This window comes from Rhagoletis zephyria, unplaced genomic scaffold (genome assembly GCF_001687245.7).
Source record: "Rhagoletis zephyria isolate East Lansing unplaced genomic scaffold, Rhagoletis_zephyria_1.1 Rzeph_scaffold_00200, whole genome shotgun sequence".
Taxonomy (NCBI): Eukaryota; Metazoa; Arthropoda; class Insecta; order Diptera; family Tephritidae; genus Rhagoletis; species Rhagoletis zephyria.
In genome coordinates this window covers 257356-276083 of record NW_016157284.1, presented here as the reverse complement: position 1 = coordinate 276083, position 18728 = coordinate 257356, and the positions used below count along the sequence as shown (strand labels likewise).

The 18728-nt window shown below is 35.1% G+C and overlaps 1 protein-coding gene across 1 annotated transcript in view; it reads right to left on the bottom strand.

Moving 5' to 3' along the window:
* Positions 1-3609: 3609 nt before the first annotated feature.
* The window catches only part of stac (C2 and C2B_Munc13-like domain-containing protein staccato), a 251953-nt gene continuing 236834 nt past the window's right edge, over positions 3610-18728 (bottom strand). Inside the window, exons 10-11 of the mRNA XM_017609205.1 lie at positions 5600-5769; positions 3610-3775 (exon numbers count right to left, since the gene is read on the bottom strand). Coding sequence (XP_017464694.1) covers positions 3610-3775; positions 5600-5769 — 336 coding nt within the window. The remainder of the gene's footprint in view (positions 3776-5599; positions 5770-18728) is intronic.

The following is an 18728-nucleotide window of genomic DNA, read 5'->3' as shown; positions in this document are numbered from 1 at the left end:
CATGTGTATAGGCGCTGGCCCGATGCAGGCTTGCTTTGCGCGCCTTACTTACTTTAATTTGCTTTGATTTACTTCAAAAACTCGTTTGGCCAAATGACGGCTTGGAACGCTGTCAAAGCTACCAGCTGTGTAGTTAAAAAATTAAGGTCTGTTTCCTTACACTAAGAATCATTTTCCCACAAAATTCCAGAAAACTAAAAAAAATACAAACAATCTGTTCAGGTTTATTTTTAAATTGATGCGAATTTGAATGCATTTCAAAGGAATGATAATAATTATACATATATAGCTATAGGTACATTTATTAAAAACAAAAAAAATCCAATTTTTGAAGAGACGACTGACCAGTAGTTTGACATCATAAATATCGCTAGCTAGCAAGAGAAATTAAGGATTAATGTACTTGTTTTATTTTTTCTCATTTATATTCAACTAGCTTATACCCGCGGGTTTCACCCCGCGCTTTTATACAAATAGGAAAAATAATTTAATGATGTTAGATTTTATTTCTGTGCCCATTTCGTTATAGCTCGTTATTTTTTAAGCGAGTTAAGGTATTTAGGCCGTTTAAAACTATTAAATTATAAAATCTCGTCTGCGCGCTAGGCATACGAAATATATCAATCCCTCTAAGTTTATCTTAAAATGTTTCCAGGTATACGACGCGTGAACGTGTAACCTTCTTGGAGGTGCCACGGCGAGTTCTAATATTTCCAACTCAAATTTAATAACCTGGCCTTCATAAAATACCACTTCTCATTACTGTAGCAAATGCCTCAAGAGAGCTTTAGATTATAAGGCCGAACCCGGCTCTCCCATTTCCATTTAATGAAATTTATTCTGTCTTCCACAAACACTTCCAGGGATATGTGGCAAGAAAAAGTAAATTTGTACTGGAAGTGCCACGCCCCTTTTTCTTATAAAACTAATCTTCTTCCATGAATTTAGAATTGATTTTACATACCCCAGTACCAAGTCCCAGTACCATGAACACCTCTAGAGATAAACAGTAAGAGTAAGTAAGATTTGTACGGCAGGAACCATGTCCCCTTTTCGAATAACGCAAATTCTTCTCTTTGAGTATGGAATTAATTTTGTATACACATCTCGGTGCCAAGTTCCAGTCCTCTGCAATGAACACCTCCAGAGATATGCAGCATAGAAAAATCAATTTGCATGGGAGTTGCCACACCGCCTTTTCCAATAACTCTCATTTTTCTCCATGAGTGTGGTATTAGTTTCACATACATACATGCATACATATGTATTTCCATACCAACCTTGAGTGCTTTACCCCAAACATTTGAAGAGATATGCAATATGAAACTTTCATTCAGTATGGGAGGTGCTACGCCTCTTTTCCAAAAACGTCCATTTTTCTCCGTGCATATGAACATGATTTCACACAGTGTTGGCAAACTGTTAATCTGATTAACGATTAAAATTATAATCGCGTTTGTCGATTAAAATTAATTAGTCGTAATCAACTGTACGATTAATGATAACATTTTTTTAATCGTTAATCGCTGGCTGCGATTACGTTTAATTAATTTAAAACATTAATCGTTAATCCAATTAAAAATAAAATCTGATTAATTTTTCTAGTTTGTCCGAGTTTGAAACCAAACTCCAGTTATAGTAATTATTTTGTGTTTTACGCTTATAAAAAGCACGTAGTATAAGAAAATAATAATTATTGTTATTAGTAATACATAAACTGGGAACTTTTACAAACCTAGTTTGCAAAACGTTTGTTGGTATATATCTTAATGAAAATGCACACCAGATTGCTTAGATTGATGAGGAAACCCGACTTAGCCATACCGGATTAACTTGCTTTGTGTGCACAGGGAAATTCCAGCATAACTTAATTAATCACCAAACTTACTTGATCAAATTAAGAGTTAATGATTAAAAAATAATTTTTTAATCGCGGTTACCATTAACTGTTTAGTCGGATTAAAATTAATCATGATTAACTGTAATCAGATTGAATTTAATCGAATTAACTAACTAATTAAAACATCAATCGATTAATGCCAACATTGATTTCACATACATATCACTATACCAAGTTTCAGTTCTCTCCCACAAATACTTCGAGAGATATGTATGTAATATGAAAATTCTAATTTGTATGGGAGGGGCCTGGAGTTATCGGACTTGCTTTCAGTCTAAGACCATCCTTCCGAAATCCGTAGTAAGTGTACTAAATTTCGCTCTGATCGGAAAACCGGTTAAGGAAGTAGCCTATTTTTCAATCCAGGTCATAAACCATCTTTGAGCAAAATTTCATTTTCAAGCAGGTGGCAATTCTTAAAAAAGTAGCGAAATGTCATGCAAATCTGTTCAGTCGTTTCCGCGTATTAATTTAAATAAAACTTTTTTAACAGGTGGCAACTCTTCCAAAAAATTAGCCTATTTTCCACTGTAGGTCATAAGCTATCTGCTTGCAAAATTTCATGCAAATCCGTTCAGGCTTTTCCGCGTATTAATTTAATTCAACTTTTTTAGCAGGTGGTAACTCTTAAAAAAGTAGCCTATTTTTCAACCTAGCTCATAAGCTATCTGTGTAAAAACTTCCATGCAAATCAGTTCACTCATTTCCGCGTATTAATTAAATTAAACATTTCTAACAGGTGGAAACTCTTAAAAAAGGTAGCCTACTTTCTAGCCTAGGTCATAAGCTATCTGTGTGCAAATTTTCATGCAAATCCATTCAGTCGCCCGCATATTAAATAAATGAAACTTTTTTAACAGGTGGCAACTCTTAAGAAATTAGCCTATTAACCAATCTGGCCCATAAGCTATCTGCGTACAAAATTTCATGCAAATCCGTGTAGTCGTTTCCGCGTGATGATTTCCCAAACATCCAAACATACAAACTTTCACATTTATAATATTTATAAGATAAGATAAGATGAAAGGCAAATTTTCTAAGTCCAGAAAAGGCCCCGAAAATCCGATAAGGCCAAAATAATACGAAATCTATTAAAAAAGATCGAACTCTTTTGATTCGTATGGAGTTTTGCTTTGCTTTAAACGCGCAAAATGTTGTATTCAAAGTTCCTGTAAAATTTGTAAAAATGGACTTAGCAACTTTTCAGCCAGCGATATGTTAAATATAAATATGGAACTATATAATCAATATTATTAAACTTTGAATAACTTATATTATATATATTTTTTTAATTACGTAAGAAAATTTTTGTACATAAAAGTGTGCAGCAGTTTGTTTGAATTGATTCAGAACGGGAACATACCTTTTTGTCAAAAGCCTACGAAACGCTTTCAAATAAAACATTTGCCTGTTTGAAACTCTGAGGCGCTTAAAGCAAGTCAAGCAAAGCTGCCATTTGGCCAGCCTTCATACATTTTAGTATATTCCAAATAACTTTTGACAGTTCTCAAAGCGAGGCAAGCAAAGCAAGCCTGCATTGGGCCAATACCTTATGTAATGTTGCGTAACAAGCCAATTAATTTAATTAGTTGTTTTCTTTTGTTTTGTTAACTCCGTTAAATTAACTGATTTTATGAATTAATACATTTATTTGTAATTTTTTATGGAATCGGCATCATTACCCGAAAAAAATTGGAATCGGTCAGACTCTATGTAGGACCATACATGGCATTTAAATTATCTGCCAATTTCAACCAAAATGTTTGCAATTTATTTGGAGCTCTTAGGCAGTTTTTACCACTTTGCAATTCGGGGCATGTACATGTGCATGGTATTACAACGCTATTTCGTTGTATATTCATGTTTTCCATGCCTCTGAATACACGTAACATTACGTTCATAAAAATAGGCATTATGTCTGTTTCCACATGGCATTTTTTAAATGGCAAACATTTTTTGTCATTATAATGCCTGGTGGAAATTCGGCATAATAAATTTTTTTAGTAATAATTACACGGTGTAATACTGATCATGTACTTTTTAAGTAATCTAGTACAGGTCGTAGAGCTGGTCGAGAAATTCACAAAACTGCGTTTAAAATTTTTCTAACACCCTCAAATTCTCAACTTATTCTTAAAGACAATTTTTTTGCATGACTTCCTGCACTACACAATGTTCAGCTCAGTTATTTTTAACCCAATTTTAAGTTTTTATATGGCTTATGAAAGAAGAATATTTGTAATATTAAAAGATATAATAACTTTTGTGAACACATTGTAAATGTGTAGAAACTTTTTAGAATAAACCTGAAATTAACAGAAATGTTTATTATTTTTTCCACTTCTGCAACATTTTATGCCAAAATTTTAAAAGAAAATAGTCTCTTTTAGCTATTACTTCGAAAAGAATGTTTAATTCCAAACAAAACTAGGTACCATTTATAAAAATCAGTAGACAATTTTGGAAGATAAGAATTTTTTCCAAAATTACATCCATGTCATTTCACAGAAAACTGGAATTAGTTGAAATGAGGTTTGAGGTTTCAGTAGTTCGTATGGAAAAATTTGAATTGGTCTCTATAAAAGATGTCATAACTTCATAATTTTTTTATTGATTTTAATGAGTGGTACTTAGTTTTACTCAGCATTAAACATTCATCCTCAATTAATGACTAAAAGAGATTATTTTCCTTTGAAATTTTGGCAGAAAGTGTTGTAGAAGTGGAAAAAAATAAAAATAGGTCTAAACTTCAGATTTCTTCCAAAATTTTTCCACCTATTTACAATGTGCCCACAAAACTTTTTAATTCATAAATAGTACAAATATTCTCTTTCTATAGCCATATAAAGCTTAAAATGGGTTAAAAAATAACCGAGCTAAAAATTGTTTGGCGCCGAAAATCATGCGAGAATGGTTTTTTAAGAATAAGTTGAGAATTTGAGGATGTTAGAAAAATTTTGAAAACAGTTTCGTGAATTACTCGTCCAGCTCTACGACCTGTGCTAGGTCACTTAAAAAGTTCGTGTATTTTTTTTTTATTTTGTAATACCGTGTTATTGGTTTTGAAATATAATTTATTTTTTTGTATAGGAGCGCCTTGTCTTAGAATAACATGCATATATAATATATATAATATAATATCGTCGTTTAAAGTACAAAACCGCGTATCAACAAAATGCAAAACCGCGTATGTGAGGTTGCATAAATTATTTTTTAGAGAGTAAAAACACTCACATTTCAAAATGCTTCTCTTTTTTATTAAGAAATCGCATTTCTCGCTAGTATATTTCAGGACGAATGGATAACGATTGAGCCAAGAGTTTGTGCGAGCAAATCCAATTTTTGGCAGCCAATGTCAGTTACGCGGTTTTGCAGAATGACGATACGTGGTTTTGTACTTTAAACGACGACGGTTTCTGCAAAACCGCGTAACTGACATTGGCTGCCAAAAATTGGATTTGCTCACACAAGCTCTTGACTCAATCCTCATCCATTCGTCCTGAAATATACTAGCCAGAAATGCGATTGCTTTGTAAAAAGGAGAACCATTTTTGAAATATGAGTATTTTAACGCTTTAGAAAATAATTTCCACAACTTCACATACGCGGTTTTGCATTTTGCTGATACGCGGTTTTGCATTTTGTTGATACGCGGTTTTGCACTTTAAACGACGATATATCTATTAGTCAAGTACTCACATTTTGAATATTTCGTCATATAAAGGAAAACGAGTTTTATTGTGGACTGATGTTTTATATGGTGGTACATTAACGAATCTGCTCGTAGGAAAAAAGTGAATTTTAACGAACGAATCACACGACCCATTTGGGTCCATGGGAACCAAATTTCTGCCATTTAAAATATGAAGCTGAAAGAGAAATTTGAATAATGTCATTAAATTAGATAATATCCATAATTTAGAGTAAAATACGGTGGGCTATATTATCACCACTTGAAGGTACTATAATGGCATTGAACATTATGTCTATTTGAAATGGTCAGAATGTCAATTGACTTAATGATTGTTATGAATTTGACTATAATATATATATCGTCGCTACCATGTCAAACTATCGATTGTGAAACTAGGTACTTTTCAGGAGAGTAAAACTACTGTAAAAAAATGTTGTAGTCATTAGGAAAAATTGCGGGATTCGATACTTTGTTAAAGCCAGTATCTCTACTTCTAAAAAGACTAGAAATTCGAAATTTTCTAACTTCCGCATCATTCCAAACGCTTCCGCAATGCATCGAAAATGAAAAAACCATTTTTCATATTCGATAGTTTGACATGGTAGTGACGATATGGCCATTTACGGCAATTTGGATTGGTTTTATGGCCATTTCAAAAAATTAAATAAAATGCCACTAGTTCCCTACTGAAAATTCTTTCTAATATCAAAATAAAAATAATTTTTCCTAGACTCATAGATTCCTCTTAATAAGTTTTAATTTCAAAATCTTGGCAATGTTATTCAACAATATTATTGGGCTTGAGGGCGTTTTTAACCGACTTCACAAAAAAGAGAAAGGTTATCAATTCGTCGGAATATTTTTTGTATTTATTTTTATTAACTTTTTTTTATTTCATGTATGTTATCGCATAACTTTGAGCCACGTTAACCGATTTCTATAATACTTTTTTTTAAAGAAACGGCGTTACCTCACAGGCGATCCCATATTAATGTCGTTTAATTTTTATATGAGAATTGAAGTTTTGTTTTGTGCTTAAAAATTACTTGGTTAGTGAAAATTTTTAAGGAAAGGCAAAATAAGTGCAACAAAAAAAGGTCATGAAACACACCCGAAACATAACCTAGTGTAGGTTGTAGGTATGATCGAGTACAACAAGAAAATAGGTCCGGTATAGTTCTTGAACCCTCACTTTTTTATACCAAAAAAAAACGTTATTTTCGTACTTAATGCACTTATCTGTTAATAGCTTGACTAGATTTATTAGTCCTGAAACGGCGTCTGTATTTGGCTTATATTTTTCGATCTTTTGTGAAAGCAGCACATAAATATTCAGATGTACATCACACATTTGTAGAATATTATTGCATATCTTTGTACTTTTTGCTCGGGATTTTTATCCGCAAAGTCTGTTATAAACATTCTTAGGCAGGGAAACAGGTGGGGTGCAATAACTCCATACGCAATAAAACCATAATGGCTTTAGTCCACTTCTAGATTGTAAATATAATCATATTTACGGATACGGCCTTATTTCCAACTAGAATTGGATATAAAGCCATTATAGTTTTATTGTGATTTTTAAAATTTTTGCTTTTAAAACATAAAACTAGTTTTTTTCGCAGAAAGGTGGAGGGGCGGCGTGACGTGGCGCGGTGCGGCGCGGGGGCGCGAGGAAATGTGCACTCTCAAAATTAAAACTTACATAAGTAAATATATTTATATTCCAATATCCAAAAATCCGGAAACATCAAATAATAATTTATTTTATTTTATTAATAATAATTTGTATCAATTTAAATAATTCAGTATCATAAGTACACACCTATGTATCTGTTTTAACAAAATCGAACAAACAAGCTTATTCAGTATGGAACAAAGAACCACTAAACCTAACTTCCGCGCCCACATAACAATGTGGGTAATAGCGTAGCCGAGATAGCGGTACATGACTATTCTCTGCTTAAAATTTTGGTAGGTTTCTTTGCTCATAAAACGGAAAACATCTCTGGGTTGGAGTAGTGTATCACTTTCTCAGAACTGTGAACAGGCTTGCCAAATTATGGCAATATCAGTTTTACCCTCATTCTGTTTCTTGGATGGGTTCAACTATTTGCCAAATACCTTAAAAAACTCGTTGCTTACTGGTATAGGCAGAATTTCACCAATTATCTTCGGCGATTCTCTGAACTCCGTATACGCTATTAAAAGTTGTATCCACTGGGTATCTAAAGGGGTATCAAGTGATTGAATTGATGGACGTAAAGCCAAGTTTATAAATCAGATATTTTTTCGAATCGATAATAGTTTCAACAATGGCAAGGTTGTTAAACTATTTTAAATGGCACTAAAAGAAAAATTCAAATGCATACTACATAACAAATGTACGTGTTTACAGGATATATTATTTTTTATTATACACGAAAATTAAAAAGAAAACTTATTTTAGCCATACATATTTCCAGTATATCAGAGAATCTCAAAGTTTTTAACCGCAATTAGAAGACAATAATGGCAAACCCGCAGGGCGCAGGTTTTTGCCCCAGCTCGGCGGCTCCTAGACCCGGACATTGGGCAAGCCTAACCGTGAGATTTATTTCTACCTTACTTATTTATGTACATATGTATATATATATAATAGATATGTGTATGCAAATGAGTGATGTATTACTGGTTTAAAGCACACACAACTTTGTGTGCTACGTATAATATGTACTTATATATGTATGTATATACTAGCTATTATTCTGATCTTTTTATTTACCTGGAAATCTTATTTCAAGTATAAACACTACCAAAAAAAAATGTTTTGCTGCCGTCAAACGCCGCTTTCTTCAATGGTAGGAAAGAAGCCACTTTGGTAGGTTTTTGAACCAGCTCTTTCTAGGAAAGAAGGTTTTTCAGTCGTAACACTGCTGAATAATAAAGAAACACGCCACTGTCAATTAATAGAAAAAATTGTATCCACAATTAGTGTGGCCAGACATACATTTTTAATTAGAACCGTTGTAATTCGAATTATCACTTCTTACACATTTGCAGAATTTTGAATATGACTTTATTTCACTTCTGGTTTGCAAATCACATCATATGGTTTTATTTCGAAAACAAAATGGAGATAAGACCATATGGCCTTATTGCGTATGGTGTTATTGCATCCCACTAGGGAAACAGGACCAATATATCCGACTGCTTTTGAAGCACGAGTGGTATTCAACGGATTGTTTTCAGACTCGGATTTCAGCAAAGCGCAATGCAGTAAATTGCATCCGAAACGAGCTAAATTGTAAAGCGTGCCTTAGAAGGGTTCCACTTTAATTCCGTCTTTTGAGAACTTCTTTTCTTTTACAAGATTCTCGTGGTGGCCTTTTTATTTGGAGTTTATCATATAGAATCCCTCATATAGAGGGTTTCCAGGTGTCCGGTTTTTGACCGGACAGTCCGAATTTTAGTCCGTTCGCCCGGGTGACAATAAAAAAACGGACTGTGGAGTGTTTGATCTGTTCAACGACAAAAGTAAAATCAGCTGCTCTACTGCCGCTACCTGTTTAATATGCTTTCCTCGATACAGAATATTCAACGTGAAATGCGTTGAAAAATCCTGTGAAAAACTAAATACTAGTGAAATTTTTTTAGAAATTTTAACAATAACACTTACAGCACTCGGCTGGGTATTGGACCAAACCAACTTTTTTAAGAGATTGGGTCATAAGTAAAAAAAGTAAGTTCTCCGTTTTCGAAGTTAGCCTCCAAAACCGGGATATGGGCCTTCGAAGTTCGAAATTGGACCTTTGGTAAAAAATTATTTTTAATTATTGCATGTAAAAAGCAAAAAAAGTAAAAATACAGACGTGGTCCGCCTTTTTCGCTTATTTATATGGTATACAACTTTTCTTGTGAAAACTTGTATTACAGGTGCTATAACGGGTCAAAGGTCAGATCTTCGAAAAATTAAAAACTTAATATTTCAGATAATTTTGGACTGATTTTTAAAAGATTTATATCGTTGTAAAGCTGATTTAACTCCCTTTCTTGTCATATGCATATTTGTCTCAAATTTTCTTTCACGAGTAGGTATATGCATATCAGAAGAAAGGGGGGTTTAATCGCCTTTACAACGGTACGAATCTTTTAAAAATAAGTTCAAAATTTTCTGAAATATTATAATCATGAACGTCTAAGAAAAATCTAATTTCGATTCATACTCACAAATACCGATCCTGCAAAAAACGGCTGACCATACCGAAAAGAAACTATCGATTGTACGCTCAAATACATATGTACATACATACATACATACATCAAAGAAAATTTTACTTAATTGTAAGCTGCGGTGCAAAATATAGAAGAAGTCGGTGAATTTAAAGAAACAATTAATAAAATGCAGTGCATTTAATTTGTATATAAAAATGAGCAAAAAAACCTTTTTTTCCTATATGTGAATAGAGAAGAAATTTGAGCCAGTGCGTTTAGGCCGACTTAAAAGGCAGTGACTACAGTGCTGAAATACAATTCAACGCCAACGTGGCACTTCAGCAAAACCTAGGAATGGGGCCAGAAGGACCAAACGGCGATGAGGAATTTCTTTTTAGTGACGAAAATTCAGACCCCGAAGAAAAATTAGAAGAATAGTCTGAGCTCAGTAGCTCCGAAAGAGCTTGCGAAATTAAGTTAATTTTCGACAATATATTTACACAAATAAAAAAACACATAAACAAAATCAAATTGTATTTTACAACGCTTTTATCACAGTCGTCCGCTTACCATTACAAGCAGTGCGCGCTTCCACTCCGCTGCACCTGTGTTCAAACCCTGGTCAAAGCAACATCGCAAAAAATATAGAAAAAAGGTTTTTTCTTAACAGCGGTCGTCCCTCGGCAGGTAATGGCAAACCTCCGAGTGTATTTCTGCAATGAAAAACACCTTCTCGTAACAATACAATCGCCGTTCGGAGTCGGCGTAAAACTGTAGGTCCCTCCGCTTTGTGTGACAACATCAAGGCGCACGCCACAGATCGGAGGAGAAGCTCGACCAAACAGTAACATATGTGGAAGCGCCAATCTATTATTATTATTATTATTATTTATCAACTTGCAATGTTGTGGCTCCAGAAACGTTCAATTTTGTGGATCCAGAAACTTTCAATGTTGTGGATCCAGAAACTTTCAATGTTGTGTGACCGACACCATAAAACCTTTGCTTTGCAAAGTTCCTATAATAAAGTATAGGGCGAGGTAGATGACATCTAGATATCACTTTTTGATAGCCCTGACAGTTTCTAAGAAATTAATTAATAATTCCAGATTTTGTTGTGGAAAAATGCAAGAAGTTCAAATTTTAACAAGGAAAAAAGTCAAAAAATAACAGTTTCTGTGTAAATGTTTTCCTTTGTGTTAAAGCCTTTTCCTTTAGAAAAAAATAAGCTACCAATGGAGGAAATCGATAAATAAATAAGAAAATAATGATTGGTCAAATGAGAATGCGCAATGATTTTTTGTATGAAATATGAGCACAAGAGATGTCATAAATGATTAATTAATTTCACAGAAACTATCAGGGCTAAAAGTGATGTACACACCAGGGTTGTTGCGAATATTCGCATTCGCATTCGCAGCCGCGGAGCTAAAAATCAATGGGGATCTTTTGCGAATGAGAATATTGAAGAGACCGAAAATTGCAGTTATTTTTTTACGAGTTAAACTTGACCAAATATTTTTTATTCAGAAATAAAAGTACTTTCCGGATTGNTAAAAATGAGCAAAAAAACCTTTTTTTCCTATATGTGAATAGAGAAGAAATTTGAGCCAGTGCGTTTTAGTGACGAAAATTCAGACCCCGAAGAAAAATTAGAAGAAAGTAGCTCCGAAAGAGCTTGCGAAATTAAGTTAATTTTCGACAATATATTTACACAAATAAAAAAACACATAAACAAAATCAAATTGTATTTTACAACGCTTTTATCACAGTCGTCCGCTTACCATTACAAGCAGTGCGCGCTTCCACTCCGCTGCACCTGTGTTCAAACCCTGGTCAAAGCAACATCGCAAAAAATATAGAAAAAAGGTTTTTTCTTAACAGCGGTCGTCCCTCGGCAGGTAATGGCAAACCTCCGAGTGTATTTCTGCAATGAAAAACACCTTCTCGTAACAATACAATCGCCGTTCGGAGTCGGCGTAAAACTGTAGGTCCCTCCGCTTTGTGTGACAACATCAAGGCGCACGCCACAGATCGGAGGAGAAGCTCGACCAAACAGTAACATATGTGGAAGCGCCAATCTATTATTATTATTATTATTATTTATCAACTTGCAATGTTGTGGCTCCAGAAACGTTCAATTTTGTGGATCCAGAAACTTTCAATGTTGTGGATCCAGAAACTTTCAATGTTGTGTGACCGACACCATAAAACCTTTGCTTTGCAAAGTTCCTATAATAAAGTATAGGGCGAGGTAGATGACATCTAGATATCACTTTTTGATAGCCCTGACAGTTTCTAAGAAATTAATTAATAATTCCAGATTTTTTTGTGGAAAAATGCAAGAAGTTCAAATTTTAACAAGGAAAAAAGTCAAAAAATAACAGTTTCTGTGTAAATGTTTTCCTTTGTGTTAAAGCCTTTTCCTTTAGAAAAAAATAAGCTACCAATGGAGGAAATCGATAAATAAATAAGAAAATAATGATTGGTCAAATGAGAATGCGCAATGATTTTTTGTATGAAATATGAGCACAAGAGATGTCATAAATGATTAATTAATTTCACAGAAACTATCAGGGCTAAAAGTGATGTACACACCAGGGTTGTTGCGAATATTCGCATTCGCATTCGCAGCCGCGGAGCTAAAAATCAATGGGGATCTTTTGCGAATGAGAATATTGAAGAGACCGAAAATTGCAGTTATTTTTTTACGAGTTAAACTTGACCAAATATTTTTTATTCAGAAATAAAAGTACTTTCCGGATTGTAAACAAACCGCTTATCCAAATTAAACAAGTTTGGTATCCAATGAAAGCGGACTTAAATAGCTTTAAAACTGAAACGTCTAAAGGAAGAAAGCCACACATTGAAAAATATTTCAATAAAAAATGTTAATTAATTACCATAGAACAAACATTGGGTCAGGTATGTATTTACATACATGAATTTCTTTAGTATTAAGTTATAAAAAAATATAAATACAGGTGGTAACCTTCATTCGTTGTTTCTGTTTAAAAGCCTTTTCAGGCCTCTTTCATATGATACCAAATTTGTTTAGTTTGGATAAGCGGTTTCTTTATTATCCGGATAGGACGGCTATTTCGAAAAAAAAGTATTCGGCCAAATTTAACTCGGAAAAAATAATTGTTATTTTCGGTCCCTAGAATATTGTGCAAGTGCACAGATGTATATCTAACCAGTCCCAAAGAAAGCATTGAAAATGAGTTACAAAAACTAAAATCGAAAAACGCTGATGACGTGACAAATTCCGAAACAACCAAATTAATGAGAATGAAGAATTCTTTCGAAAAACCGGTGTTTAAAAGACGATTGTGCCATGATGCTAGCTTATGAAGATGACAGGAGGATGCATCCGACATTTGCAGCCCCAATGACATTCTCAAAAAGTAGTTATTGCACCTCAATAAAAATAAATCAATATGACTGAAAGTCCTCTCAACTGGTGCAGTGTCAATCGAAAATTTATTACAATCTTGCCAATTTTCAAGTTTATCAAGTTTGTCGCGCAGGTTTGATTTACGACCCTTCGAAAAGTTTTTATTAAGTACAATATTCCAATTTTTAAATTCAAGTACTAAAAAAACATTCAGTCTTATCATGAGTTTAGTTTTCCCTGAACCGGTTCACTTTGCACTTTTTGTTTTCATGTACATATTTACTATGGGCGGAATATAAATTTTCGGGTGAACTTTTTTTTGGGCAAAACTCAGGATAAGGCAGATTATTAAAAATTATTAACCCTTCCATTTTTTATTCACCTAAATCACTTAAGTTACCCATCCAAATTATTTCTTAAAAATACACGACATCCGCATTCGCATTCGCATCCGCGGATTNCAGGATAAGGCAGATTATTAAAAATTATTAACCCTTCCATTTTTTATTCAGCTAAATCACTTAAGTTACCCATCCAAATTATTTCTTAAAAATACACGACATCCACATTCGCATTCGCATCCGCGGATGTTAGCTTTTAAACATCCGCATCCGCATTCGCATCCGCGGATGTCTAAAATTCCACATTCGCAGCATCCCTAGTACACACAGTTTGCGGTAAATTGCAAATATCTCGAAAAGTTATCCATAGAAAAAAAAGATCTTTATTTTCGGAATCACCCACCAATTCTACATGGGAAGTGGATAGCGGTATCCATAGAACATTTTTGCTTTAAACCAGTGCTATCGTGATATTTTCCCAATAGTTTTAACGCTAAATTCACTTGTGCATCACTAACTAGATGACATGTATGAGCGAGTGAACATAATGTATGGCAAATGCGTGCATGTGTGTGTAAGAAAGGGAAACACTATCACACGCACGGAGGAAAACTAACTAACCGCTAAACTGACGAAAAGTTTTAGTCAGTTTCCCACTAATTTAACCGATAATTATAATGTAAGTTGGCAGAAGTTATAGCTGTTATTTCGGAGATCTGGGATATGAACCAGCGACTTCGGATTACACAGCCAGTGTTATAACCACTGAGCTAACTTCGCCTTGTAAATTGTTGTAGGTTTTTGCACTTTTTTCGCTATTGTTAACCTAACTACAATTAGGGGAAACTGTTTGTTGAAGTGTTTGTTGCTATATAGCGTCAATCATGTGGTTATTGTCATGGGCGTATGCAGGGGAAGGCGGAGCTGCCCACCCCTATACTCAAGAAATTATGCATTTTATTCTTCTTATTTATGTATCCGCCTAAGCGATTCCGGCCGAGTCCAAAGCAACACGCGAGTCGTTTCTCTTCTGGGCCAACTGACACCAATTGGAAATGCCAAGTGAAGCCAAGTCCTTCTGCACCTGGGCTTTCCAACGTAGTGGGGGACTCCCTCTTCCTCTGCTATCACCATCGTTCCATTTTCATCTGTATTCGCCATCGGCAACGCAAAAAGGCCCGCAAATCTTTCGCAGAATCTTTCTCTTGAAAACTAAGCCGCATCATCTGATGTTTTCATTGTCTATGTGTTTTTCGCATCCAAGTACATTATCATATAACATATTTATACCCACGCAAAAACTGCATGAACAAAAGACAGATTTGATTCAAAGTTTATTCATCAGTCTTTATAGCGCACTCGACAAAAACATAGAGCAAACCACCCAGCCGCATCGCTGAGAAAATACTTTCAACGTTCTCTTTATATCCCATACCTAGGTTGCTTAACGACATCATTGGAAATAAGATAATATGGTTTTATTTCCAAAATAAAATGGAAATAAGACCATATGGCCTTATTGCGTATGGTGTTACTGCACCCCACCAGGTACACATGATCAAAATATCTGACTCGGATTTCAGCCAAGCGCAATGCAGTAAATATCATCCGAAACGAGTTAAAGGCTTAGAAGGGTTCCATTTCAATTCCGTCTTTGAAAATTCTTTTCCTTTACAAGATTCTCATGGTAGCCTTTTTATTTGGAGTTTCTCATATTGAAGATAGAATCCCCCATATACAGGGTTGCCAGATTTTAGTCTATTCGTCCGGGTGACAATAAAAAAAACGGACTGTGAAGTGCGTGATCTGTTCAACGACAAAAGTAAAATCAGCTGCTCTACTGCTGCTACCTGTTCAATATGCTTTGCTCCATACAGAATATTCAACGTGAAATGCGTTGAAAAACTAAATACTGGTGAAATTTCTTTTAGAAATTTGAACAATAATCACTAACGTCTGTAAGCTCAATAATTGTAAACGTAAGGTTAGGATAACTAGTTGTAAGTCACGATAGTTTTAGTACATACGAAATGCAACCGTGTGAATACGAATAAATATACTCTGGTGGCACTTCAAATAATAACTGCCACCATTACTAAGAAAACATCCAACGAAAGAAGTCGTGTTCTTGTAACATCAGGTTTAACTTAAACTTCAAGTTTAATTAAACAAAAGTGTTAAAAGCAAAAAAAAACTAAAAATAATAAAAAACCAGTGGTCAGCAAAACAAGCAGAGTCTAGTTACAGCATTAAAGGCTATCAAAATTGATTTTCCGCCGACGGCCACGGTTCTGCAGTTGAAGTGTCTATACAAAAACTGCCGAGGCAAAGATGTGCCTTTGGAGATTGACGCAGGCTTTGAGGAGTTTCCGACCCAAACTTGTGGCACTGATCAGGATAGACAATTTAAGTTAGTGGACGTCGACTTTGGTGCATTCCCGGGGGAAACGTCGATAGAAAAGGGGGTACCGTCTACGTCGTCGACGCTGCCGACGCTCGAGGAGCCATTTTAACTTTAGATTTCGCCACTTACACCGTTTATGACGTGGCAGCATTGCATAGTGCCGTAAATGGTAATTCCGCCGTCGAAATCATTGACGCTGTCGATAATGCCGCTACTGCCGTTGCCGATTATGCCGCCACCGATGCTGCCGCTGCTCCTGTTACCGATGAAGCAGGTGCCGCTATTAAAAGCTCTGCTGATGCCGCGATTATTAAAAATTCTGCTGACTCCGAAGACGCCGCCGCGAATAAGCTAGTTGCCATTTTAAATTGTCGTGCCGTTACCAGTCGTATTAAAACCAACGCTCCTAAGGTAAATGAATTTTCAACTACAGCTATTGATGAGGAAATGAAAAAATTTAGACAGCAGAAGGAAATATTAGAATTGAAATGTCAAATCAAGGAGCTCGAAAATATTTCTGCATCGGGTCCCGCTCATATACCTGGACGACGCATGAACTTCAGCGACATTGAATATGCCGTTCCGAAATTTAGTGGTGGCGAGATGGCGCACCAACTTTTTACGAGAATTTCCCGAAGTGATGGCCAGTATTAATGCCGATGAACAGTTTTTGTTTTTAAGCTTGCGCCCTTCGCTTACGGGTACAGCCCACCAGCTCCCCAAGACTGCTAATGTCTTTACGTTTGAAGCGCTGAGAGAGGCTCTGACCAATAAGTTTGGCACGGACGTCTCCCGTCGAGATGTTTATAGGATGCTGGCCCGACGCCATTAGAAGAATGAACAAGAGTCCCTGCATTGCTACATTCTGGTTATGCAGTCAATTGCAAAGCGCTTAGATATTGGCGAACTCGAAGCTATCGACTTTATAACCGAAGGAATAGGTAATAAAGTCAACAATATCAACTTGCTAGTTGGAGCTCATTCTGCGGAGAAAAGAAGTTGGTGAACTCATAACAAATTCTATGGGACTGAGAAATATTATTTTCTACTCTATTTCCATTTATAAAAGCGTTGTATATTAAACAGTTTTTTTTATTATATATTTTCTACTTNATTCTGCGGAGAAAAGAAGTTGGTGAACTCATAACAAATTCTATGGGACTAAGAAATATTATTTTCTACTCTATTTCCATTTATAAAAGCGTTGTATATTAAACAGTTTTTTTTTATTATATATTTTCTACTTTTTAGTCTTGTCTGTATAAAATTTTGCAATAGATATTAAAATAATTCAACGATATTAATAGACAGGTGCATGCATTTACATATGTAAGTACATACATACGAGCACCAATTCATTTCATTTAAAGAAATGGTGTGTAGTCCATTTCCGCTGTAGCGTACGTAGTTCATAGATGACATCTACTTCGCCCTATGCACTACAGATGGCGCCCTATGCACTGGACTTTTTATAGGAACTTTTAAAGATATGGCGTGTCGTCTATTTCCGCTGTAGCGTACGTAGTGCATAGGGCGACATCTAGATGTCATCTACCTCGCCCTATGCACTACAGATGTCGCCCTATGCACTAGACTTTTTTATAGGAACTTTGCAAAGCAAAGATTTTATGGTGTCGGACACACAACATTGAAAGTTTCTGAAGCCACAACATTTGAAGAACGGTCAAACACGCTTTTGTATTGATTATCGAGGGTTAAACAAAATAACAGTGAGGGATAACTATCCACTGCCTCTTATTGACGATTGTATGGCATACTTATACTAGGTTTGCATATAAGCAGATTATCTTCATTTTCGAGCTTCACCCTTCGGAGGGAGCGCCGCGGCAAATTAAAAAATTTTCAAATAGTAATTGTAGTAGCCGACCACCGCCACTTAGTGACTTTGTAAGTTTTGAGATGCAGCATGGTTCACAGTTAGCTGTTACTAGCTGCGTTGTATCGTTCAGTTGATATTTGTATTTGAGATTTGGTGTGTCATATATGCGGCTGAATTGCTGCGTCGCACCATTCCGTGTACCAAAAAAATTTGAATGAAACTCGCAAAATTTTTTTTTAAGATACTTAAGATTATACTTTGCGTACACATTGTGACTATTATGATAATAATTTTCTTAGGTTTTTGAGAAAAAAGCATGTTTTTAGATTATGTATTCACCCATCCCCATCTACTTCAAGGCGCGGACGCCAGGGGATGCCCGTTTTGTAACCTTTCACTCAGCGTGAACCATCTTTTGTCATCCTGCTCCGTACTCCAATCCTAGAGACAACATTACTTTAAAAAATGCGGATCCTATTCAGTTGCTAAAAGATCCCACAGATGATAACATAACAAGGATATACAAATACCTAAAAGATTCCGACCTGCTTCGGCGTATCTAATATTGATGCCACATGCCAGCCGAAAGCCTCCGATGCTAGTACTGCGTTAGTTTGTAAGTTTATATGATAATTGAATTGTTATGTAAACCTTTACAAAAATAAGAAAATAAAAAAAAATTATGTATTTTAGAACGAATATCCGCCATTCCTCGTCAAATTTGGTTTAGAGACAAACCGGTTTCGGCGTCGTGCCATCTTCAGTGTGATTTTTCGGAATCAAAAATAAAATAAATAATATAAAAAAACTTTTTAATATACAACGCTTTTACAAATGGACTAAAAAGTAGAAAATAATACTTCTCAGTCCCATAGAATTTGTTTTGATAACTTTTGATTTTGAAATTTTAGCAAAAGTCATTATAAACAATCTATGAAATTGAAAATGAAAAACGTGG